The sequence below is a fragment of the Artemia franciscana genome, chromosome 19, assembly GCF_032884065.1.
Source record: "Artemia franciscana chromosome 19, ASM3288406v1, whole genome shotgun sequence".
Taxonomy (NCBI): Eukaryota; Metazoa; Arthropoda; class Branchiopoda; order Anostraca; family Artemiidae; genus Artemia; species Artemia franciscana.
The window spans coordinates 13,366,405-13,392,950 of record NC_088881.1 but is presented as its reverse complement, the minus strand read 5'-3'; the positions used below and the strand labels follow the sequence as shown (position 1 = coordinate 13,392,950).

The 26,546-nt window shown below is 36.2% G+C and overlaps 1 protein-coding gene across 3 annotated transcripts in view; it reads left to right on the top strand.

Annotated features, from left to right (window-relative positions):
• Positions 1-26,546, top strand: part of LOC136039305 (bridge-like lipid transfer protein family member 1) — a 279,590-nt gene that overhangs the window by 225,295 nt on the left and 27,749 nt on the right. For all 3 annotated transcript variants that reach the window (XM_065722912.1, XM_065722913.1, XM_065722911.1), the window contains exons 49-53: positions 5,104-5,245; positions 7,530-7,687; positions 10,547-10,739; positions 19,795-20,024; positions 21,718-21,962. In XM_065722912.1, the coding sequence (XP_065578984.1) occupies positions 5,104-5,245; positions 7,530-7,687; positions 10,547-10,739; positions 19,795-20,024; positions 21,718-21,962 (968 nt within the window). The remainder of the gene's footprint in view (positions 1-5,103; positions 5,246-7,529; positions 7,688-10,546; positions 10,740-19,794; positions 20,025-21,717; positions 21,963-26,546) is intronic.

The following is a 26,546-nucleotide window of genomic DNA, read 5'->3' as shown; positions in this document are numbered from 1 at the left end:
TCGTACTTTACTGGAAGTAATATAAATTTTAAGCGATTTAAAAGCGAGAAAGAAATAAAAATGGACTTTTTGCCAAAAAAATCAAGGCCTTATCAAATGGTTACCTGGATGCAGCTCATTCCCCCCCCCCCTCCATCACCGGAAGGCTGAATTATGCTCGTAAAAGGCTACAAAAAAGTAATTAAACTAATATTGATGCATTTTGCTAAGTTTTTTTTTGTAAGCTCCCTCGAACAAAATACCCAAAACAATGCACCTGAAGTGATGGATGTTATTTTTTTTTCAGTCCCCCTCCATTCCCTCACTGAAAGGTTCAGTTTACTCATAAAATGGCTACAAAATGCATATAAATAAATTTTGGCACGTTCTATGCCAAATTTGAGCTGATATTTAAATTAGCCATGAATTTTTAATTAGTAAAACAAAGTAGTTTTTACAATCATAATCAACATATTTATTTCTGACTTTTTCTAATGCGGCCATTATTTAAATTAGGCAATATTTAAATTATCCATGAATATTTAATTAGTAAAACAAAAGTTCCCGAAGGCCTTAATTGAATGAGCAATTAATATTGTCAGGTTTCTAAGGGACCAAATTAAAAAATTGAATAATAATTCCGCATTCATTCAATGAACATTTTGAAGATTTTTTTCGCTATTTTCGTTAAACAAAAATAAGAGAAAACCTAACCCTCTCATTTTTGTATTTTTACGAATGGGCTTAGAATTGGCTTACTTTGCCTGGAGAAGTATTAAAAATTGGAATCTAAATAGCCGAAGTTGAAATTGCCCTAAGATTCTCCAAATTATAAAAGCTACCTGTTAATCAGTTATAGACAGCTCCAATTCAATGAAAATGTTAGTATACGGAGAAAATCAAAACAAACTCTTTCCGTAACCTTGTTTTAAACTAAAGTACTTTAATTTCATTTAACATTGTACTGTCACAAATATATCTTCATCGGACAAATTTCAACTTGGAATTTTTTTTTGAAAACTGTCGGAATCTCTTTTTTGTATTGAAAGAAGGTAGTTTTTTTTTATCTCAGTTTAAGTTTTACAACTGCCTAAGTATCCTTATATGAATGGGATCAAAAGAACTTAGAACTAATTATTAGCTTCATAATTAGTTTGTTGGTTAGCAATTAATTGCATTAATAGTTAACAATTACTTTTCATTTTTTTTTACAAACTTATCTTAGATTTGATTCATGTGTAAATACTTCTTTTAAGTATTTACGGCCGTTATTTGAAAATTCAATTTTAAGTTTGTAATGCAATGTTTTATCACTGTTGCTGAATGTATACCGCCTAAGAAATTTATTATGTGTAATGCCATATTTTATCAGTGTTCCAACCTTCAATCTTGAAAATAAATAAGTGTAGCTTAATTATTTAAGCTGATTCAAAATTGGCCTGTACATTTAAGGCGCGGCCTTGTGCAGCCACCGCTTCGCAGGGCCATACAAACTAAATAACCCATATCAACACTGCCAAACCAGTTCTTAAAAATATATTTAACTCGAGAATGAAACCAACGGACTTCGTAATATCTATAATCTAATTAATTAGCTTATAAATTACGGAGATTATAGATTATAGATTACGGAGTAAAACATTACGCTAAATGGAAAAACCAGAGATTCCATCAAGTTGACTTTTTAAGGTGTTTTACCGTTTTTTATAAATAAAAACAATCCCTGCTCGTAGTTTTTGATCGATCGCATTAAATTTATTTAATTTTTACATATTTGGAATCAAACTAAAAAGCAAATTCTTTTGATGTATAAACTGTTATCATATTTCCTGCTTTTTTAGAATTTTGGTTACAATTGGACCGAATCGCTCCTTACATACAATTCACTGCCAGGGACTGTTTCAAAATAGTCCTTAGACGTACCGGTTAAAAAAACGTCTTTGACTACTTTTTACAAAAAAAATGTTTATTTTGTTCCTTTTTTAAGACGCATATAACAAAAGAAGTTGTTACTTTGGTTATTTGGAAAAACACAGAAACAATAGATTTATTTTCAATTAAATTAAAGAAGGACTAAATATATCTTCTATTAGTCAAGTATAAAGCCTAAAGACCACCGTCAACGTTTTGAAAAATTGAAATGTCATATATTTTTAGATATGATATATCGAGATACAAAATAAAAAATATTATATATAATTAAAAAACATTAAAACTTTAAGGAATACACATCAGTATATGTATACTAAATTAACAATCCACTTCCATTTGTTTTCAGTAAAATGCAAATTATGTTCTGGTCTTGAGAAGTTATGGGGATTGTCAAAGACATAATTTCCAGATTTTTCAAATATGCCAAACAAAATGACTATCTAGAAATTTTTTTATTAGGTATGTTTTGGGAATTGATGGGTGTGGGGGGGGGGGTTGTTGCCCTCCAATCAATTTTGACGTATAAAAAAGGCCAATCGACTTTCCAATCGAATGAGCCTTTTTTGAAGTTTCTACGATAATAAATGACCATCTCAAACTTTCTATCAGATGCATTTTTGGAAAATACGAGGTGGGGGGATATGGATTCTTCGATCACAATCTAAAAAGGACGCTAGAACTTTCGGTCACCAATCTGATGAGCCCCTTCCGAAGTTTTTATGGTCACCCCATCCATATATACCTTATATGCCCCCAGGACATAACTTACAACCCTTACCCTGAGGGCTAAGGGGGTTGTCATTCTCAAAGACATAATTTCTGGACCTTTCAATTACGCTGAACAAAATGGTAATCTCAAAATTTCGATTGGATGTGTTTGGGAAATTGTTGGCCGTAGGAGGAGGTGTTGGTTACCCTCCAATCACTTCCGACTATTTAAAAGGGCACTAGCCCTTTCAATTTATAATTGAATGAGCTCTTTTCGAAGTTTCTACGACATTAAATGACCATCTCCAAATGTCTATCAGATACATTTCGGGAAAATACGAGGTATGGGGAGAGGTGTCCACCTTCTGATCACTCTGAATCATAAAAAGGCTACTAGAACTTCTGATTACCAACCCAGTGAACCGCCTAAGAATTTCATTCGATCACCCCTTCTATGTATATTTTATGTGCCCCCCAGGCATAACTTACAACCCTTGCTCTGAGGGATCTGGGGGTTATCATCCTGATAGAAATAATTTCCGGAACTTTTAATTATCTTGAGAAAAAAGGGTTGTCTCAAAATTTTGATTGGATGTGTTTGGGGAAATGGTGGAAGTGGGAGGCAGGTTAGTTGCCCTCCAATCACTTTTGACTATTAAAAAGGGCACTAACCCTTTCAATTTCCAATTAAATGAGCTTTTTTTGAAGTTTCTACGGCAACAAATAATCATCTTAAAATTTCCATTAGATGCATTCTGGGAAATACGAGGTTGCTGGGGGGCAGTATCCACCCTCCCATCACTCTGATTCTCAAAAATGGCACGTAAACTTCATTAGAAATTATAAAAATTTGATTAGCAACTCAATGAACCCCCTTCGAAGTTTATACGATTACCTTTTCTATATAAACCTCATATGCCCCCAGGGCATAGCTTATAACCCTTCTCATTAGGGCAGTAGGGTGTTGTCATCATTATTTACTTAATTTCCGACCTTTCAACTACGTGACAAAAATGGTTATCTCAAAATTTTGATTGAAAATGTTTGGGGAAATGGTGGGCATGGAAGGGGGTTAGATACCCTCCAATCACTTTGGACTATTAAAAAAAGCAGTAGCCTTTTCAATTTCCAACCGAATAAGCTCTTTTCGAAGTTTCTAGACAATAACTGGCCATCTCAAAATTTCTATCAGATTTATTTCGGAAAAATACGAGATGTGGGGGGGAGTCCACCCTCCGATCAATCTGAATCTTAAGAAGGGCACTAGAACATCTGATTACTAATCCAATGAACCCTCTCCGAAGTTTATACGATCACCTTTTCTACATATACCTTACAGGCCCCCAAGGGATAACTTTCAACACTTGCCCTGGAGATTATGAGGGGGGAGGTTCATCTTCATGAACCCCCAAGAAGACATATTTCCGGACCTTTCAACTATGTTAAACAAAATGACCATCTGGAAATTTTCATTGGATGTTTTTGGGGAAATGGTGGAGTGGGAGGGGGTCTAGTTGCTCTCTAATCACTTTCTACTATTAAAAAGGCATTAGCGCTTTCCATTTTCAATCGAATGAGTCTTTTTTAAGTTTCTACGACAACAAATAACAATCTCAAAATTTCTTTTAGATGCATTTCGGAAAAAAGGGGGGTATCCACCCTCCAATCACTCTGATTCTCATAAAGGACACTAGAACTTCTTATTACCAAACAATGAGCCCCCTTCCGAAGTTTATACGATCACACATAAACTTGATATATGCCCCCAGGGTATAACTTACATCCCTTGCCCTGGGGGCTCTGGGGGGGGGAGTCATCCTCAAAGACATAATTTCCGGACCTTTCAAATACGTTGAACATAATGACTATCACAAAAATTTAATTGGATGTGTTTAGAGAAATGGTGGGCGTGGGAGGGGTGTTAGTTGCCCTCCAATCATTTTTGACTATGAAAAAAAGCACAAGCCCTTCCAATAACCAATCGAATGAGCCATTTTTGAAGTTTCTACGACAACTACTTCGATACGAAGTGCCATGGTCTAAAACCAAAAAAAAGACAAAAAATAATAAATTATACATTGTCCCCACATTGCTCTTTACTTAGGAAACACTATTGTACTGCCTAAGCTTATCTGCCAACATTAATTTGTTACGTCAAGCCAACATTTTATTTCTTCACTATCTAAACCAGATAAACTTTCGTGTAAGCTTATGAATTTGGAAGTCTTTTTTTTCACGCCAACGTAGACCCCGTCGAATCTTCTGTGAACCCCTGTTGTTGTACCTGTACTACTTTGGGAATCACTGCTCTAGCTTTTATATGAAGGCAAAAAAGAAAATCAAGGTTCATCAAAATAGTCATCTATAAACAAACCTTCTCAACCCCCCCCCCCCACTGCTTCGAAAAATAAAGGCTTTGCCATTTTATTGGTCTTTATTCAAATTTTAATTGATTGTAGTGGCTAATATTTTTTTTTGTTTTAGCGAGTGAGTCAAAAAGCAGTGGAAGCAGTCGTCGACGCAAAAATGTCCAAATATCTCAATGGGAAACTGTTGTGGTGTACGCAATTAATTTTCAGAAGCTAATCGTTCATATGAATATGGGCAACGTTATGGGAAATATATTGTAAGAATTTTTCTCTTTTGGTTCATTAACAATGTTTAATGTGGTTTTACATGCGCCATCAATAGAATTTATATGAATTGTTGTACAACACAATGGTCTTGGTTTCTGGGTTAAAGATTATAGGAGAAGATAATATGAAATGGCGTGGCTAAACTTTCCTAGTCTTAGATTATACTAGAACTACTACTACTAACAACTCACCGCAGTACCACGCCGCCTGAGGCCAACACAGCTACGCACACTCCTCCTCCATGTTTCTATTTAAAGCCTTCCTCTTTACAACCTTCCAGGAAGCTCCCATTTCCTTAAAATCTCTTTCTATGACAGCCTCCCACCCCAGACGAGGATGGTCTGCTTTCCGTCTAGCTATAGAAACTTGAAAAGGACAATCTTTGCCAATTTGTCGGTATTCATCCGCAGAACGTGTCCTAGCCATCTCGACCTTTCTTTCATTATTGCCCTAGAAAGTGGGACTGAACCGCATTTTTCGTAGAGCCTACTGTCTGAAATACGGTCAGTCAGCCGGGTACCCAATACAATCCGTAAGCGATTTCTCTGGAAAACATCTAGCAAATCTTCATCCGCTTTTTGAGTACCCATGCTTCAGAGCCATATTTGACCACTGTCATTACTGTAGCTTCCATTATTCTAATCTTGGTTTGCAGACTTATCTTCCTATTCTTTCAAATTGTTTAACTGTGATAAAATACCCTGAACCTTGGCTATTCTACTTTTAACCACTTCGCTCCTCCCACTGTATTCGCTCCCCACTGGACACAACCCTGCTTAGCTCCTGATTTAATACAAAACCAGCTGCCAACCTCATTTTTCTACCTTAACCGCAGCGGTGTTATTCTCGTACATAGCACGAACCACTTTAATGAATTGTCTGGTATTCCATACAAGGGTGAGACCTTTGCTAAAGCTCTTCTGTCAACAGAATCGACAGGTCATTTAAGCGTTCTAGAAAAAAAAAGTATCGTGAATGAATTTTTGAAATTTTGAGATTTCGGGTCAGAGGAATACTGTTGGAAATTAAGAAGACGGAAGTTGCTAAAACTAGGAATAAATGAGAGTGAATTGGTTATTTCAGGTAACGAGAAAATTGATTAAGTAGTAGCTTCACTTACATTGATAGTATTATTAGTAAAGATGGCAGATGCAGTGAAGATCTGGAAAGTAGAATAGCCAATGAGGCACTGTTTAGTAATTAAAAAAAAAAGAGTTCACATCAATCTTGGACCTAATGTTAGAATATTAGAAACCACAGTATATACAGTAGTTAAACGTGGCTCTGAAACGAAACGTGGCGACTTTAAAAGGCCGAGGAAGATATATTGAATATTTTCCAGCGGATTCTTCAAAGAATGCCTAGGGAATTGTTGACCTGACTCCTATGGCATATTTCTTTGAGGTGTATTATACTTTCTAGAGGTATATTGAAAAATGAAGTTTAAGATGGATATGTCACGTGTTACGGGTGAAAGATGATAGATTGCCAAAGATTCTGCTTTTTGGCCATCCTTCTGTTCTGTTCTTAGATGTTCACCAACACGATACTCAGATGCGAGGAAATATTGAGGTTCCTCGACTTGCTTCTAGTAGCTCTTCTTTTTTCTCTTGTTTATAGAGCTTTCAAGCTGTGGAACAAACTTAGTAAAGATATTAAGGATAATGGTAATGTCAACCAGTTTAAATCTGATTTATGTATAGAATTGCTCGGTGGGTATGATTTCGAAACAGATTAAATATATTGTCAGTGGGCTATTTTTCTGTATCATTTACATGTTGGTTTCGGTAAATGGTCTCATGCTCCATACTCTTTCTCTTTTCCTTTTTTTTATGTTAGCATATCCTCGAAAGCTCCGCTTTCGAGTGTGTACAAAGTAACTAAAACCTTATTTCAAACTTATTTGCAAAAAGAAACAGTTTCAGTAACTAAAAACTTATTAAAAACTAAACTATTATAAACCAATTACAAAAAAATAACTTTCTTCCCAGCCCAAATCAGAGCAAGCGGACCCAACCACAAATACACCACTACGTCAGGGGTGACGCCCCCTGGATACGCTATTATCCGTTTTGGATACGATTTTGTTATATGTACTTAATCCTTAATTGAGGTTTAGTCAAATATGCATTAGCCATCAAGTCATTTGTCTATAATTAATCAACTTAATCAAATATTTATCTTCAACAATTTATCCATGTCCTTGGTCTATTTTAGGAGGCTTTGTCCTTTACGTTCAATGACTCTAACTTTAATTATCGCTATTCTGTGTAGGTGGCAGACAACAAATCTTGGTTGTGATGGCAAGCTTTCGATAAGCAGCTCTGGCCATAAAAACCTTTCAGTTGGTTGCCGGCTTGAAGAATCATCTTTGGACGCAAAAGGAGGCATTGTTGGAGGATGTTTTGACATAAACTGTTTAGTAATATCGGGTAAGCATATATACTTTCTGTTCAGTGCACATCTTGTGAACATTACATTAAGATAAATTTTATTTTGGTCGTCCCAAAGAAAATAAGAAACTGATAAGAGATGGCTTTGGCACTTGGATGGTGGTGCTAGGGGTGTTGGCGCTTGGAGAAAAGTTCTTTTTTGTTGTAAAATTGCTAGGCTAGGTTGGTAGAACACAGATGGTTCGACTCTTCACTGCAGACGGCGGGAGCACCTATTATAAACGATCCAAGGCTTTAATTAGTATTTCCCATGCAACAATCATTGGACCTTCATTGCTTCTTATCTATATCAGTAATGTTATATTTGAAGTCAGTAACTACCTATCCTTACGAATCAATGCTATAAGGTCATGCTATAAGGAAATGAACCTATAAGGTCATTTCAGCTGGAAGGTTATGAATGATTAGAAAATCTTGAGTGAGGAAACTGTCAACTTCTGCATCAGCTGAAGGTTTCAAAAGGAGACTCATTATAGAACGGTAAGCCAAGCCTCATGTGTTTAGTAATGACTACAATACTAGAAAAAGTGAGTCCAGTTAGGAGGCTGATGCGGCTTGTCTTAAATTGCATCTCTCCAGCACTCTTATTTTCAGTCGAAAGGTGTGTCACTGGACTATAAACACAATGACACACCAGTCTGTGTTTGTGTAACGCAAATAGATGCAATTCAATACTGAACAGAATCAGAATTGGGTGACATATCGCACTGAATTATGAATTAAAGTAATTAGATTAATTATTAGACTTTAATTATTGATGAAATTAAATTGAGGAAATTGGGATTATTCGGTTTTTTCCAGTGGCACAGTGTGTATTTTTGGCTAAATAATGATACGACATGATATTTGATATCTGTTTACTAAAAAAAAATGAAAAAATTAAATAAGAAAAATAAAAAATTCAACTATTCTAAAATAATTTTCTCGGTGCGCCTTACCCACACGGATGAATCTACAACAATTTTTTCTACTTTTCGAAACCCTATTTTCCGATTCTATTTTCTATTTTCTATAATAGAAAATTTCTATTTTCCAAAACCCCAACAAACCACCCCTCATCACCTTTTTCTACCCCAAATATTTTCTTTTTCAAGCCTCCCAACTCTACACAATTAGCAAAAAATGGAACAAATCCTCATCATTCTCTTCGCACATTGGACTAAAATAATGACCATCTTATAAGTTTTAATATATAATCGTTAGTACTACTGGATATACGATTTTTAGCAACTGTTCATTTTGGATGGACTGCGAATATCTCCAGTGTCAAATTCAGCACTGAGCGATAGAATGGCTACTGGGAAAGGGAAGTTGTGAAATTAGAGTTAAATAGTTCTAAGCCGAGTGGCTGTCTGGGGATTCCCGCTATCTCAATTGGCTGTCTACGAAATTAAGGTTTTGCGTCCCAAAATGGCATCACTTTTGTTACGTAAACAGGACTCTAGAACTTTTAATTTTTATTTTAATATGGATTATTTTCTACCAATATTCTACGACTACTGACTCGATGAGGTTTCCCCTTTTTAAAAAGATATTGCAAATTTAATTGCATGCTTTTCACCCAAACTCCCTTCCTCTTTTTTTGGATGTTCTCGCGCACTTAGTTTAACTTATACAAATACTCTCATGCTAATAATTTTCGATTGGTAACTTCTCGATTGGAATCTTACATATTTCAAAACTTCAAGGACACCTTTCGTGTATCCCATTTGCGTCAATTTTAAATAATAACAGAGACCACGCTGCCTTCCCATCTAACAAGCAACTGCTGGTGAAACAAATGGGCATTAATCTAAGAGGGTGAAAGAATTTGTGTTCTTAAATAAATTTTTTGACCCTATATCCAATGCCGTCCTCAGCAAAATGTGTACAAAAATGTAAAATAAGAAACAATAAAATGCATGATCAGTAAAACTAGAATTAAAACATTCCTAAAACCATTTCTTCAAGGAAGTTCAACGAGGATTGGACAAAACCAACACGAAAAATGACAATTTATTCAGGTAAAAACAAGACAAGAGCATGTTTTATATGCTATGTTTTTTGACAGTCAACCTCAAAACACTTTTTGATTAAGGCTCGTTGGTATTAGCTATTGGTTTTGTAATATAATTTTTTGAATAACTTATAACTAACATAGTGCATAACGCGTTGAGTGAATACTCCTCCAAATCCCTATTTAAGGAAACTTCATTCAGATTAAGTTTCATTTAAGGATAAAAAATTTCATTGTCTAATATTAACTTATCAGTGCTTTACCTGTTGGTGTTTGTATCGGTTTTTTTTTGGGGGGGGGGATACAAAAAAAACATTTTTTGGTATTTCCATTGAAAATACCTTTTTTTGAAAATTAGGTAGTTTGGCTGAAAAAATCAAAAATATTAATTTTGCCCTCCCTAAGTTTTGAAAAGTAAATTCCTCGCTCCCCCTTATTTTCATGAATGAACACTCCTGGTCTACTAAAAAAAAATTATAAGTCTAGGTCAGTGGCATTAATAAGGGGGTAGAGAAGTACTTGCCCCTCTATCCCAAATTCTTTTGCTCTCTCCATTACAAACATTGAAAAATCTTCTTTTTGAATTTTAATTGAAAGGCCTTTTTCGGTATTTTCATTAAAAAATTTTAAAAATGTCTTTTTCTTGAATTACGTTGAATACATGAGCCCTCCCTAATTCCTAATAATTGATGCTACTTACCTCGGATACTGCTGACACGGTCGTTCTTTTTAGCTTTTACAAAAAAAACAGTTTGGTAATCTTAGCATCAAAGTAATTGGGAGCTAGAGATATTAAGATCACCAGTTATTAGGTTTTGGTCTTTATTGAAATTTCGTTTTAGCGGAAGTCCATGAGGACCCAAACGTAAAACCAGAGCACCTGGCAGATCTTCATTTGCACACTTTAAATTGTCGACTTGACTACATGGGAAGCAGCACTCTTGTCTCAAGAATCAGTTCCCTGACGGCATCGATTAAAGATGAATGGCGGCTTGATAATCTCGATGAGCGCAGGTCTGCGCCTGAATCAGTAAGGTGTGGATTGAATTTTTCTATTGGATTTTCCTCGTTTGCTGTAGGCTATTGTGCAATACAAAACAAATAAAGAGTTCCGAATAGGGATAGGTCCTTTTATTTGATAGTAAAACAGATATATACAAAAGCTCTATATATTTCCGTGATATAGTCAGTCAGTCATCATCAGTAGATTTACTAAAGTATTAAAATTAAAACACACTATATTTACACTGAACAAAAATATAGTTTGTTTTAATTTTAATACTTTAGTAACTCTACTGATGGTGATGACTGACTATATCTATTTGTTTCACTTTCTAATAAATGGACCTATCCCTATTTGGAACTATTATTTGTTTCGTTACAGAAAAGGCAGTGTTATCTTGGAAAAAATACCAACTATTGCATATTGCTCTAAGTATGCCAATTAATTAATCTAACTTCCAGTTTTTTTTTTATTATTAAATAAATAGGTTAGTTCTTTTCGGGTCCAAATTAGGCTCAGGAAAAGGTTCGATAAGTCTACTGACCTTATTTATTCATGAAAAATCTATACATCACTCTGTCTTTTTTTTTTCAAAAAAAGGATTAAGTTTTTTTTTTCGCTAAGTTTGTAAACTAAGAAGTATAGAATAAGAATATAAATTATTCTCAGTGTTTTGGAAACTAACGCCCTAATTAAGAAATAGTTTATTAATTTGAAAATCCATTTGTTGTTAATAGTTTGTTTGAGGAGGATTCAACCCCTCCCCCCTCCCCCCCAAAAAACAGAAATAATTTCTCCAACTCATTATTTTGTCGCAAAAATTCAGGTTAGAAACGAGATTTAAAACTTCGACTAAAATAAACCTGATAAAACATCTTATCAAATCTGCAATACTTTACGTGAAAAAGAAACTTTTAAAGATACAACAATATACCTTTTATTTTGCGTCCTCATTCGAAGGAGTAGATTAACAATCTGGAGCTAGGAGCTCTGGCTTAACTTTATTTTAGATCGTTATACAAAGCCAAAAGTAATATTTTACAATTTAAATAAAAAAAGGTGATTTTTTTAATGCAGACATCTTTCCCCCATTGCATAGTGTTTTGGATGCGTATATCAACGTTTGTAACCCCCCTCCCTGGAATTTTTCCCAACCCGTTAAAACATAATAAAAGTGCATATAAACACATTTTTGACAGAAATCCTACAAAAAGTCTTTTTTATCCCCCCCCCCCCGGAAAAAATCCTTGCTGTGGCCTTGTGCACTTTGAACATTGAAGAACTAACGCACATTGAACTAATCTTGAGGTTTATACAAGTACTATTGTGGACTTATTTTTAGCTGATTATTGAAAAGAGTTTTACCTAATCCGCCTTAGTACCACTGCCCAAAATCTAAAGGTGATTGGTGCCAAAAAAAGGATATTTTGGTACTTGTTATTAATTTTCTTCACAGTCGTTATCAATGTGCTTATTTTCCCTTTAAATATGTCAGCTTCATATGTATAATTATCTAAAAGAAGTTTAAGCCTTCCTTTCAAGTCATCAAGCTAAAATTCTTGTCTGAGCAGTCACAAACCTCGTGGTGCCCATGCTGTGTGAAACTTTTAAAGTTTCTGAGTCTTAAAAAAACGTTAAGCTCTGTCAGAATTGAATTACATTTTGGCGTCCGGATTTTACGTCGCTCAACGAAAAAAAAATGCTTTCATAAGGGCAAATAATCAATTTGCTTCTGCTTGAATTAGAGTTTCGAAATTCTTTTCTTAAATTAAAAAAATTCTTGTCACAATAAATAACGTGGTAAAAACGTATGAGTTTTTACTTTTCTTTTTAGATTGTTATTCAAATGATTTTTTTTTCCTTGAAATTTACTAGGAAAGCTTTATAATATTTTGTTTTCAATCAGGCATACTAGCCGGAATTCTCTATTGGTTAGACAATCGCTTTCCGGACCAATTTTTTTCATACTTTAAGAAGACTTTAAGCTGATCATCTGAAAGACAAAGGTTTCATTAGCGAATTCGCCGAGAGAGTAGTTACCATTGCAAACTACTGAAAATTTGTGGCTTGATTGTGGAACTATAATTGAAAAGATAGTCAAACTGTGTCAGTGAGGTTTTCAATCGAAGCGGGTAGCGCAACGTAGAACTTCCATAGCTTCAAAATTGGTCAAATAACATATGTTTTGGGCTGATTTTAGGCGTTTTTCTAGCAGTTAAGCTAGAAAATTTTTAGAGACTGCCCTTCCTGAACTTTAAAAAGAAAACTCCTCCGTTTGGTTGGAAAAACAAAATGCAACACAATCTACCTTTTTAATGATAGGCCTATACGTTTCATCAAAACAGAATATCTATTTCCAGCACAAAACGAGAGAAGCTAAATGGCTTTTCTAAGATTTCTGGGAAAATAGTTATCGGCTTTTAGCTTTCTATCGTTTATTTGAATCTATTATCTAAGCTCTTCTAGTTATGGCAAGACCATCGAAATAATTCTAAATTCCAAAAAACTAAATTAATCCTAACGAATTAATTATAAAAAAACTATAAAACGAATTAATTTAAAAAATCTAAAAATGGACAAGATAGATTCTTTAAGGTATCAGATTTTAAATCAGTTCCAGATTTTAAATCCGATTTAAATCAAAAATTTTTTGAAGAAAAACGGAATTTTTTTAAATCAGCTCATCAAATCCTGAAAATCTCAGAAAGTTTTATTCGCCTAGCTTGATTATTGATCCTTAAAATATGAAAGAAAATTTGTCCCGAATGTTATTGTTGACCATGGCACCGTCCTTTGGTCGTTTTTCCTTCACAAAATCTACTGTCAGCTGTCAGAACCATCACCAATTTTTATTAAACCTTATGACATAACAAACCAATTGAAACCATATGGTTACAAAACCATATTAAGCTCCTACAGCGTTGGCAATTCTGACAAAAATGCATTAGGATCATGCGAGGGGGAAGTCCTCATAGCGAAGAAGAACTGATAGCACCGTAGAACTGGGGAATTCTTCTTTAATTACTGCGAAGACAATGTTGTCTCTAATTTATAAGCAAAGAAAGAAACATCCGGTCAGCTTTCGAAATAGCTGAACGAAATATTTTTTCACTGAAGTAGATGTCATAGCATTTGAAGAATTAAAATATCTTTTGATAAATAGCATAATAAATAGCGAGAATGTGGTTTAATCCCGCTTTCTAGGGCTATCAAACAGTTCGTGGTTCGTTCGTACAGTTCGAGGAACTAACTGTAGTAAGGAGTGACCCGGCTCAATAGTAAACGAAACTCTAAAAAACGGAATTTTGATACTAAAAGATACATCAAAAGAATCGGATTTTCATGCTGATTTTATCAGCATGTGAATGAAATTTAGTTTGTCATCGAAAGTTACGAGCCTGAGAAAATTTGCCTTATTTTGGGAAATAGAGGGAAACACCCCCTAAAAGTCAACATGATTTAACAAAAATCACACCATCACATTCAGCGTATCAGAGAACCCTATTGCAAAAAAATTCAAGCTCCTATCTACAAAAATATGGAATTTCGCATTTTTTGCCAGAAGACAGGTCACGGGTGCGTGTATATTTGTTTGTTTTTTGTTTTTGTTTTTTCCCAGGGATCATCGTATCGACCAAGTGGTACTAGAATGTCGCAAGAGGGCTCATTCTAACGGAAATGAAAAGTTCTAGTGCCCTTTTTAAGTGACCAAAAAAATTGGAGGGCACCCAGGCCCCCTCCCACGCTCATTTTTTCCCAAAGTCAACGGGTCAAAATTTTGAGATAGCTATTTTTCAAAATAGTCGAAAACCATAATAACTATGATTTTGGGGATTACTTATTCCCCACAGTCCCCGGGGGAGGGGCGGCAAGTTACAAACTTTGACCAGTGTTTACATACAGTAATGGTTATTGGAAAGTGTATAGACGTTTTCAGGGGGATTTTTTGTTTGTTTGGAGGGGGAGGGGTTGAGGGGAGGGGGCTATGTGGGAGGATCTTTCCTAGGATAAATATGTCATAGGGGAAGAGAGTTTCAATGGAAAGGGTGCAGGATTTTCTAGCATTACTATAAAAAAAAAAAACAATGAAAAAACAAACATGAAAAAGTTTTTTCAATTGAAAGTAAGGAGTAGCATTAAAACTTAAAACCAACAGAGATTATTACGCACATGAGGGGTTCTTCTCCTCCTAAATACCTCGTTCTTTATGCTAAAGTATTTTTATGGCACTTGGTATTAACCAAGTGACATATAGCAATCGCAAATTCTGTCGGTCCCAGTTTTGCTACTTTAGGCACTTCCAGGTAAGCTAGAACGATGAAATTTAGCGGGCGTATCAGGGACCGGACCAGATTAAATTAGAAATAGTCGTTTTCCCGATTTGACGATCTGGGGGGGGGGGGGAGTGGGGGACCCGTTAATTCGGAAAAAATAGAAAAATTGAAGTATTTTTAACTTACGAACGGTTGATCAGATCTCAATGAAATTTGATGTTTGAAAGGATATCGTGTCTCAGAGCTGTTATTTTATATCCCGACCGGCTCTGGTGACATTGGGGGGAGTTGGGAAGGGGAAACCTAAAATGTTGGAAAGCACTTAGAGTGGAGGGATCGGGATGAAACTTGGTGGGAAAAATAAGCACAAGTCCTAGATATATGACTGACATAACCGGAAAGGATCCGCTCTCTTTGGGGTAGTTGGGGGGGGGTTAATTCTGATAAATTAGAAAAAATGAGGTATTTTTAACTTACGAACAGGTGATCGGATCTCAATGAAATTTGATGTTTGGAAGGATATTGTGTCTCAGAGCTGTTATTTTAAATCCCGACCGAATCTGGTGACATTGGGGGGGGGGGGAACCTAAAATCTTGGAAAATACTTAGAGTGGAGGGATCGGGATGAAACTTGGTGGGAAAAATAAGCACAAGTCCTAGATACATGATTGACATAACTGGAACGGATCCGCTCTTTTTGGGGTACTTGGGGGGGGGGGGTTAATTCTGAAAAATTAGAAAAATGAGGTATTTTTAACTTACGAACGGGTGATCGGATCTCAATGAAATTTGATATTTAGAAGGATATCGTGTCTCAGAGCTCTTATTTTAAATCTCGAACAGATATAGTGACATTGGGGGGATTTGGGAGGGGGAAACCTAAAACTTGGAAAACACTTAGAGTGGAGGGATCGAGATGAAACTTGGTGGGAAAATAAGCACAAGTCCTAGATACATGATTGACATAACCGGAACGGATCCGCTCTCTTTGGGGTAGTTTGGGGGGGGTTAATTCTGAAAAATTCGAAAAATGAGGTATTTTTAACTTACGAACGGGTGATCGAATCTCAATAAAATTTGATATTTAGAAGGATATTGTGTCTCAGAGCTCTTATTTTCAATCCCGACCGGATCTGGTGACATTGGGGCGGGGAGAGTTAGGAGGGGGAAACCTAAAATCTTGGAAAACACTTAGAGAGGAGGGATCAGGATGAAACTTGGTGGGAAAAATAAGCACAAGTCCTAGATACATGATTGACATAACAGGAACGTATCTGCTCTCTTTGGGGTAGTTGGGGGGGGGGGGGTTAATTCTGAAAAATTAGAAAAATGAGGTATTTTTAAATTACGAACGGGTGATCGGATCTCAATGAAATTTGATATTTAGAAGGATATCGTGTCTCAGAGCTCTTATTTTAAATCTCGAACAGATATAGTGACATTGGGGGGATTTGGGAGGGGGAAACCTAAAACTTGGAAAACACTTAGAGTGGAGGGATCGGGTTGAAACTTGGTGGGGAAAATAAGCACAAGTCCTAGATGCATGATTGACATAACCGGAATGGATCCACTCTCTTTGGGGTAGTTGGGGGGGGGTTAATTCTAAAAAACTAGAAAAAATGAGGTATTTTTAACTTACGAACGGGTGATCGGATCTCAATGAAATTTGATATTTAGAAGGATATCGTGTCTGAAGGCTCTTATTTTAAGTCCCGACCGGATTTGGTGACATTGGGGGAGTTTGGGGAGGGAGAACCTAAAATCATGGAAAACGCTTAGATTGGAGGGAACGGGATGAAACTGGGTGCGAAAAATAAGTAGAAGTCTTAGATACGTGATTTACATAACTGGAACGGATCCGCTCTATTGGGGAGGGGGAGTTAATTCTGAAAAATTAGAAAAAATGACGTATTTTTAACTTACGAAGGAGTGATCGGATCTTCATGAAACTTCATATTTAGAAGGACCTTGTGACTCAGATCTCTTATGTTAAATCTCGACCGGATCCAGCGTAATTGGGGGGGGCAGTTGAGGGGAACCGGAAATCTTTGAAAATACTTAAAGCGGTGAGATCAGGATGAAATTGGATGAGAATAAAAACCTGTCTAAGACAAGTGACTTTCATAATCGGACCGGATCTGCTCTCTTTGGTGGAGTTGGGGGGGGGGGGGGGTAATTTTGAATATTGAGGTATTTGTAACTTACGAAAGGGTTACCAGATCATAATGAAATTTGATATTTAGAAGGGTCTTGTGCTTTAAAGCTCTAATTTTAAATTCCGACCAGATCCTGTGACATTGGGCGGAGTTGGAGAAGGAAACCGGAATTCTTGGAAAACGTGAAAATTGGGGTATTTTTATTTTATGAATAGGTGATAAGATCTTAATGAAATTTGATATTTAGAAGGAATTCATGTCTCAGAGCTCTCATTTCAAGTCCCGACCAGATCTTTTAACATTGGGAGGAGTTGGAGGGGGAAATCTTGGAAAACACTTGGAGTGGAGGAATCGGGATGAAGCTTCTTGGATAGAATAAGCAAATGTCCTTATTACGTGATTGACGGAACCGGACTGGATTTGCTCTCTTTAGGGGAGTTGGGGGGAGGAGTTCAGTGATTCGGCGAGTTTGGTGCTTCTGGACGTGCTAGGACGATGAAAATTGGTAGGCGTGTCAGGGAGCTGCACAAATTGACTTTATAAAGTCGTTTTCCCAGATTCGTCCATCTGAGGGGCTAAAGGGAGAGGAAAAATTAGAAAAAATTTGGTATTTATAACATACGAGTGGGTGATCGGATCTTAATGAATTTTGATATTTAGAAGGACATCCTGACTCAGAGCTCTTATTTTAAATCCTATCCGGCATTAAACGTCTTATTTTCCTTTTAAATCAATCTATTGATTCATAGAATTTTGCTAGAGCTCATACCATATGATCTCTTGGCTCTTAGCTCTTCTTGCCTCGTCATAAGCGCCATATGAGCTCTTAGCTCTTGTTAGTAATTGCAACTATTTATTCTACGGCCTTTCTGATTCAGGGGTCATTCTTAAAGAATCGGGACAAAACTTAAGCTTTAGAGTAAAGAGCGAGTTTAACGAGGGGACAAACCCCCTCATATACATGATAAAAATATAAGAATATAGAAGTTTGTTACGTAAGCTAATTCTCAAGTTACGTATATTTTTTTACTAATAAAAACGTTCGTTAAAAATTAAAAGTTCTAGTTAAATTTCCAAGTAACCGAAAAATTTTGAGGGCAACTAAGCCTCTTTCCCCACCCCTTATTTCTCAAAATTGTCTGATCAAAACTAAGAGAAAGCCATTTAGTCAAAAAAGAATTAAAATGCAAATTTCAGTTTAATAATTTAGCGATATTAAAACTGAAAACGAACAGAAATTACTCCGTGTATGAAAGGGGCTGTTCCCTTCTCAATGCCACGCTCTTTACGCTACAATTTTTTACTGTTTAATAAAGTAGAATTGAGAGAAAGAGTCATACTTTTGCGTAAAGAGCGCGGCGTTGAGAAGGGAACAGCCCCTTTCAAACACGGAGTAATTTCTGTTCGTTTTAAGTTTTAATGTAGCTCCTTACTCTCAGTTAAAAATAAACTATTTTTTATTATTTAATAATGAAAGAAAGGTTGCGATGGATAGGCCACGTTCTGCGGATGAAAGATGACAGACTGCTGAAAATTTTCCTTTTTGGCCGACCGTCTGGGGCTGCACGGAAAGCAGGTCGTCCTCGTATCGGTTGGGAGGATGTCATAAATAAAGATTTAAAGGAAGTGGGAACTTCATGGGAAGGTGTGAAGAGGGAGGCCATGAATAGATTAGGTTGGAGGAGGAGCGTGTGTAGCTGTGTTTGCCTCAGGTGGCTTGGTGCTGCAGTGAGCTAGTAGTAGTAGTAGTAGTAGCAGTAGCAGTAGTAGTAGTAGTAATAATTTCAGTAGCATTTATTCACGAAATTGAAGGAGGAGGGGCAAAAATTATTTTTCAAAATCTAAAGGGGAGGTATTTTTTTCAATGGAAATACCTTTAAAAATGCGTTTCTCAATGAAAACATCTCAAAAAAAGTATTTTTTTAAAAATTAGGCTGAGGCAAAATTTAGGAGGGGCAAATAAAAGACTCCCCCCTCCTTCCCCAGTTGACGCCGCTAACAAATTGTCAACTCAGTATTTTTGACCAATTCAATTTTTTTGTGTTATAATATTTTTCCACTGTTTATGATTGTTAATTGAAACATTGAACTATTTCAATTTTTTCTTGTTCAACTGTCTAAAAAAAAGTATCCTTATTTCTTATATATCTCTCTTAGTTCTTCAGATGTTTGTAATTATTTCATTTAAGACTTTTAAAAACATTAAGATTGGTATTGCACGAGGCAACTTCACTGGTTTAATTCTCCCGCTTATTATAGGGTAGCCTTTGCGGAAAACATGTAATAGTTGATCTTTGTGTTGCACTAACTGACAATATTACCATGTGTTACTGTTCCTCACTTACAACTTAGTTCATAAGTTAAAGAATTTATTCTTGACATTCAGACCCTGAAATTTCGAATTTAATTTACTCTATAATTTAGTTCATCCGTAATGAGTCTTGTTTCTAGTAATTTGTCCAGAATTATAGTTATTTAGTGAATTTGGAATCCAAAAGATTTCGTTACTAAATCGTATTGTGAAAAATCCATCATCAATAATTGAATTATTTCATTGGAAATGCGGACATAAATATGAATAAACAATTATTAAGCAGCAACTTTGGAAAGACGATAATCTAGTTGGGTGTATATTCAGCATTATATTTTTGTTTCAGGACTGCAATTCTTCTGAACGGAGACCTGTCTTGGGATCAATTCCAAATGCTCATATCGAGGTCAACTACAGTGGATGTTATAAAAATGTATATAAAGTTAGAGGAATTCTTCTTACAGCAGTTTAGAAGTAGTCGTAAGCTGTTTTCTAATATACAGCAGCCAAAAAGGCCCAGTATGAATAGCCTTAAATGGAAAAATGATAAGGTTCCCCTTGACAAGTCTCAAGATGGTATGCTGATTAATTTTGTTTTTCTCATTTTTTCTCTCTCTCCCTCTCTCCCCCCCTCTCTCTCTCTCTCTCTCTCTCTCTCTCTCTCTCTCTCTCTCTCTCTCTCTCTCTCTCTCTCTCTCTCTCTCTCTCTTTCTCTCTTTTTCTCTTTCTCTCCCGGAAATCTGTTTTTAGTGCGTTCCACATTTATGTAATATATGAGTTTCTTTTAGCGTCGATAATCTTTTGTTTTGACTTTTTTTTCTAAGTGAGATTTTTAGAATTTTAAGCTCTGATAACGGATTCAGTGATTAAAATTTTCAACTAAGTTGAATATCTTATTCCTCTGATTCTTCGTTTTAATAATTTCAATAAACTAATTGCTTAGTATTAAGTATAAATGCTCCTCTTCGTTAAGATGATTTTTGAAACTCTTTTTGAAGATAATTAACTGAAACTCTAAAAAACAGAATTTTCATAACCTAGATACAGCAAAAGAATTGGTTGTTGTTCTTTCCTGGGGTGATTATATCGAACCAATGGTCCTAGAAGATTGGGAGGGAGCTTATTCGAACAGAAATAAAAAGTTCTAGTGCCCTTTTAAGTGACGAAAAAGATTTAAGGGGAACTAGCCTCTTCCCAAGCGCCTTTTTCCCGAAAGACATCAGATCAAAATAGACATCAGATTGAGATAGCCATTCAATTCAGTACAGTTGAAATGTCCAATGACCATGCCTTTTTGGATGACAAGACCCCACATAATCCCTAGGAAAAGGGGTGTAAATTGCACAATTAACCCAAATACTGCACCTGTAGTTTTTGTTATTGGGAAATATGCGGACATTTTTTTGGATAATTTTCTGCTGGGAATCGGGATCCATGGGGAGGAAATTTTGAGTGAAATTTTTTACACGGGGAGAGAAGGGGAATTTCTGGCATGATTTGTAAAACGGTCAGAAATTAAATAAAAAGAACAAGTTCTTTTAGTAAAAGTGAGGAAAAACATTCCAACTTAAAACGAACAGAAATAATGCCGTATATGAGGAAGGTTACCCCTTCCTCAACTCTCGCTTCTTAGGCTAAAGTTGGATTTCTTGTCACGATTCTTCAAGAAAGATTGCTATAAGCACAAGCGCCTTGAATCTGAATAAGAAGTGTTTTTCAAGAACTTTAAAACCTTAGCATAAAGAGCGAGGGGTGAGGAAGGGGTAGTTCCTCTTATGTAAGTTTTATGTTTCCGTTCGTTCTAAGTTGTAATGTTGCTCCTCAGTTTATATCGACAAAAATTTGTTTTTTCAATTTAATTTGTCAAAAGATCGACAAAAAAAGACTTAGAAAATCACAATAATACTTATTATTGCTGACAATAATGAGAGTAGACTGAATGTTCAGTTCATAATAATTTTCATTTTGGAAGTCTGGGCAATTTCTAATTCTCAATAATACGGCTATTGAAATTACTTAAAGTCATTTCCCCCCCCCAGCAAATTATGAAGGATGCTGTGTCATTATAGGTGGTTTATGGGGGTGGTAGCCATAGCCTTCTTTGTGGTAATCTCTATTCTTCTTAAATTTGACTTGATTATTTATTCTGATATCCTTTCGTTTAGGATTCAGCTAATGAAGCATGTGTTATCTTTATGGTTGATATGATTATTCGTTTTGATTCTAAGTGATTATTCGTTTTGAAATAACTATTTATACCTTTATGTAGCACCTACCGTTGAAGCGCAACATCATCGTCACTGGCAACCTGCTTTAAGACAAGTCAGTGGCCTCTTAATTGAAACCCTTACAAGACCCCTTCCAGCATCTGGGACAATCTTAGGTGGAACATTTGAATTCCATGGAGGGCACATTTCTTTGGCTTGTTTCAATGGTGTTAATTTTAAGGCGAAGTCTTGGGCTGTGTTTAGCATGAAAGATCCTTTCATTAGATTTACAACTGAAGCGAATGAAGTAAGTGATGTCAGTCATTCAGAGACTTAATTTGTTTTAATTTTTAATTTATGTTATGTTTGAGGAATTGTGATTGAAAGGGTTGTGCAGGTAGCTATGGAAATACACGAATGTAGGGTGGATGGCTTCGGGTCCTGGCCCCTCCTGTTCCTTGAAATTTGAATTTTTACTATTTTTGCTCTAATTTTCATTATTTTCCATACAATTTGGATATCTATTTTTTAGAAGTTTTTTTAATAGAAGCTTAGCTTCTATAAAACAAATTTATGAACTTTTTTTTTACTAAACTGGGAGCTTGCTAACCCTATATCCCTAAATTGATGTATTTTATTTTTATTTGAGTAGTTTCATAATCGAATTTCGCAGGGATTTTTAAATATTTCAAGTATTTCATGTTAAAAACTGTTCTTTCATGGTTTTTATGGCACTTTGTTATTAACCAAGTGACATATAGCAATCGCCAATTCTGTCGGTCTGTCTGTCCGTCTGTCTGTCGGTCCCGGTTTTGCTACTTTAGGCACTTTCAGGTAAGCTAGGACGATGACATTTGGCAGGCCTATCAGGGACGGGACCAGCTTAAATTAGAAATAGTCGTTTTCCAATTTGACCATCTGGGGGGGGGGGGAGTGGGGGGCCGATTAATTCGGAAAAAAATAGAAAAAATTAAGTATTTTTAACTTATGAATGGATGATGGGATCTTAATGAAATTTGATGCTTGGAATGATATTGTGTCTCAGAGCTCTTATTTTAAATCCTACCAGATCTGGTGACATTGGGGGGAGGAGTTGGGAGGGGGAAACCTAAAACTTGAAAAACACTTAGAGTGGAGGGATTGGGATGAAACTTGGTGGAAAAAATAATCACAAGTCCTAGATACATGATTGACATAACCGGAACGGATCCGCTCTCTTTGGGGTAGTTGGGGGAGGGGTTAATTCTGAAAAATTAGAAAAAATGAGGTATTTTTAACTTACGAACGGGTTATCGGATCTCAATGAAATTTGATATTTAGAAGGATATCGTGTCTCAAAGCTCTTATTTTAAATCCTGACTGGATCTGGTGACGTTGGGGGAAGTTTGGGGTGGGGGAACCTAGAATCATGGAAAACGCTTAGATTGGAGGGATCGGGATGAAACTTGGTGGGAAAAATAAGCAGAAGTCTTACATACGTGATTTGCATAATTGGAACGTATCCGATCTATTGGGGGGGGGGGTTAATTCTGAAAAATAAGAAAAAATGACGTATTTTAAACTTACGAAGGAGTGATCTGACCTTCATGAAACTCCATATTTAGAAGAACCTCGTAACTCAGATCTCTAATTTTAAATCTCAACCGGATCGATCCTAATTGGGGGGGGGCAGTTGTTTTAGAAGGATATTGTGCTTTAAAATTCTTATTTTAAATTCCGACCAGATCCTGTGACGTTTGGGGAAGTTGGAGGGGGAAACCAGAATTCTTGGAAAACGTGAAAATTGGGGTATTTTTATCTTACGAATAGATGATCAGATCTTAATGAAATTTGATTTTTAGAAATAATTCACGTCTCAGAGCTCTTTTTTCAAATCCCGACCAGATCGTTTGACATTGGGGGGAGTGGGAGGGGGAAATCTTGCAAAAACACTTGGAGTGTAGGAGTCAGGATGAAGCTTGGTGGATAGAATAAACAAATGTCCTTGGTACGTGATTGACAGAATCGTACTGGATTCGCTCTCTTTGGGGGAGTTGGGGGGAGGGGTTCTGTGATTTGGTGAGTTTGGTGCTTCTGGACGTGCTAGGACGATGAAAATTCATAGGCGTGTCAGGGAGCTGCACAATTTGACTTGGTAAAGTCGTTTTCCCAGATTCGACCATCTGGGGGGCTAAAGGAAGAGGAAAAATTAGAAAAAATTAGGTATTTATAACTTACGATTGGGTGATTGGATCTTAATGAATTTTGATATTTAGAAGGACATCGTGACTCAGAGCTCTTATTTTAAATCCTGACCGGCATTAAGCCTCTTATTTTCCTTTTTAAATCAATCTATTGATTCATAGAATTTTGTTAGAGCTCATACCATATGATCTCTTGGCTCGTAGCTCTTTTCGCCTCGTCACAAGTGCCATATGAGCTCTTAGCTCTTGTTTTACTTGAATTAAATAAAAAAAAACAAGTTTTTTTAACTGAAAGTAAGGAGCGACATTAAAACTTAAAACGCACAGAAATTACTTCGTATATGAAAGAGGCTGCTTCCCCATCAACGCCCCGCTCTTTACGCTAAAGTTTGACTCTTTCTCTCAATTCTTCTTTTTAAAACAGTAAAAAACTTTAGCGTAAAGAGCGGGGCGTTGATGGGGAAGCAGCCCCTTTCATATACGAAGTAATTTCTGTGCGTTTTAAGTTTTAATGTCGCTCCTTACTTTCAGTTAAAAAAACTTGTTTTTTTTATTTAATTTCTGAACGTTTTTGAATCAATGCATGTTTTGATTTTGGCTCTCCGCAGAGGAATAATCAAAACGAAATTTGCATATTTTTTTTTGGCTCAATGGCTTTCTCATAATTTTGATCGAATGATTTTGAGAAAAAAAGAGCGGGGGACGAAGCCTAGTTGCCCCCCCCCCGATTTTTTGGTTAATTAAAAAGGCAACTAGAACTTTTACTTTTTTACGAATCTTCTTATTGATAAAAGATTTACGTAACTTATAAATTAGCTTACGTAAAGAACTTTTGTATTCTCATGTTTTTATTACAAATATGAGGGGATTCGCCCCATCGTCAGTACCTCGCTCTTTACACTGAAGCTTAAATTTTATCCCAATTCATTAAGAATGACCCCCTGAATCACAAAAGCCGTAGAATAAGTAGTTGAAATTACTGAAAATACTTTAGCGTAAAGAGCGAGGTATTAGAAGGAGGTGAGCCCCTCATATGGGTAATAATTTCTGTTTGTTTTAAGTTTTATTGCTGTTCCTTACTTCCAGCTGAAAAAGCTTTTTCACTTTTATTTTTTAATTGTTTTTTTTAAATAATGCTAGTAAATCCTGCTCTCCCTTCATGGAAATTTTCTTCTCCCATTACAAATTCTCGAAGGAAAGTTCCCCAGCATATCCCCCTCTTCTCAACCCCTCCCCCAAACCCAAAAAATCCTCCTGAAAACGCCTGTATACTTCCCAATAACCATTACTATATGTAAGCACAGGTCAAAGTTTGTAACTTGTTGCCCCTCCCACGGGGACTGTGGGGGAGTAAGTCGTCCCCAAAGACATATTTATAAGGTTTTTCGACTACGCTGAATAAAATGGCTTTCTCAGAATTTTGATCCGTTGACTTTGGGAAAATAATTAGCGTGGGAGGGGGCCTAGGTGCCCTCCAATTTTTTTGGTCACTTAAAAAGGGCACTAGAACTTTTCATTTCCGTTAGAATGAGCCCTCTCGCAACATTCTAGGACAACCGGGTCGATACGATCACCCCTGGGAAAAAAAAACAAAAAAAAACAAATCAACAAATAAACACGCATCCGTGATCTGCCTTCTGGCAAAAAATGCAAAATTCCACATTTTTGTAGATAGGAGCTCGAAACTTCTACAGTAGGGTTCTCTGATACGCTGAATCTGATGGTGTGATTTTCGTTAAGATTCTATGACTTTTAGGGGGTGTTTCCCCCTATTTTCTAAAATAACGCAAATTTTCTCAGGCTCGTAACTTTTGATGGGTAAGACTAAACTTGATGAAACTTTAAACCTCCTTTTAGAAGGAGGTGAGCCCCTCATATGGGTAATAATTTCTGTTTGTTTTAAGTTTTATTGCTGTTCCTTACTTCCAGCTGAAAAAGCTTTTTCACTTTTATTTTTTAATTGTTTTTTTTTAAATAATGCTAGTAAATCCTGCTCTCCCTTCATGGAAATTTTCTTCTCCCATTACAAATTCTCGAAGGAAAGTTCCCCAGCATATCCCCCTCTTCTCAACCCCTCCCCCAAACCCAAAAAATCCTCCTGAAAACGCCTGTATACTTCCCAATAACCATTACTATATGTAAGCACAGGTCAAAGTTTGTAACTTGTTGCCCCTCCCACGGGGACTGTGGGGGAGTAAGTCGTCCCCAAAGACATATTTATAAGGTTTTTCGACTACGCTGAATAAAATGGCTTTCTCAGAATTTTGATCCGTTGACTTTGGGAAAATAATTAGCGTGGGAGGGGGCCTAGGTGCCCTCCAATTTTTTTGGTCACTTAAAAAGGGCACTAGAACTTTTCATTTCCGTTAGAATGAGCCCTCTTGCAACATTCTAGGACAACCGGGTCGATACGATCACCCCTGGGGAAAAAAAACAAAAAAAAACAAATCAACAAATAAACACGCATCCGTGATCTGCCTTCTGGCAAAAAATGCAAAATTCCACATTTTTGTAGATAGGAGCTTGAAACTTCTACAGTAGGGTTCTCTGATACGCTGAATCTGATGGTGTGATTTTCGTTAAGATTCTATGACTTTTAGGGGGCGTTTCCCCCTATTTTCTAAAATAACGCAAATTTTCTCAGGCTCGTAACTTTTGATGGGTAAGACTAAACTTGATGAAACTTATATATTTAAAACCAGCATTAA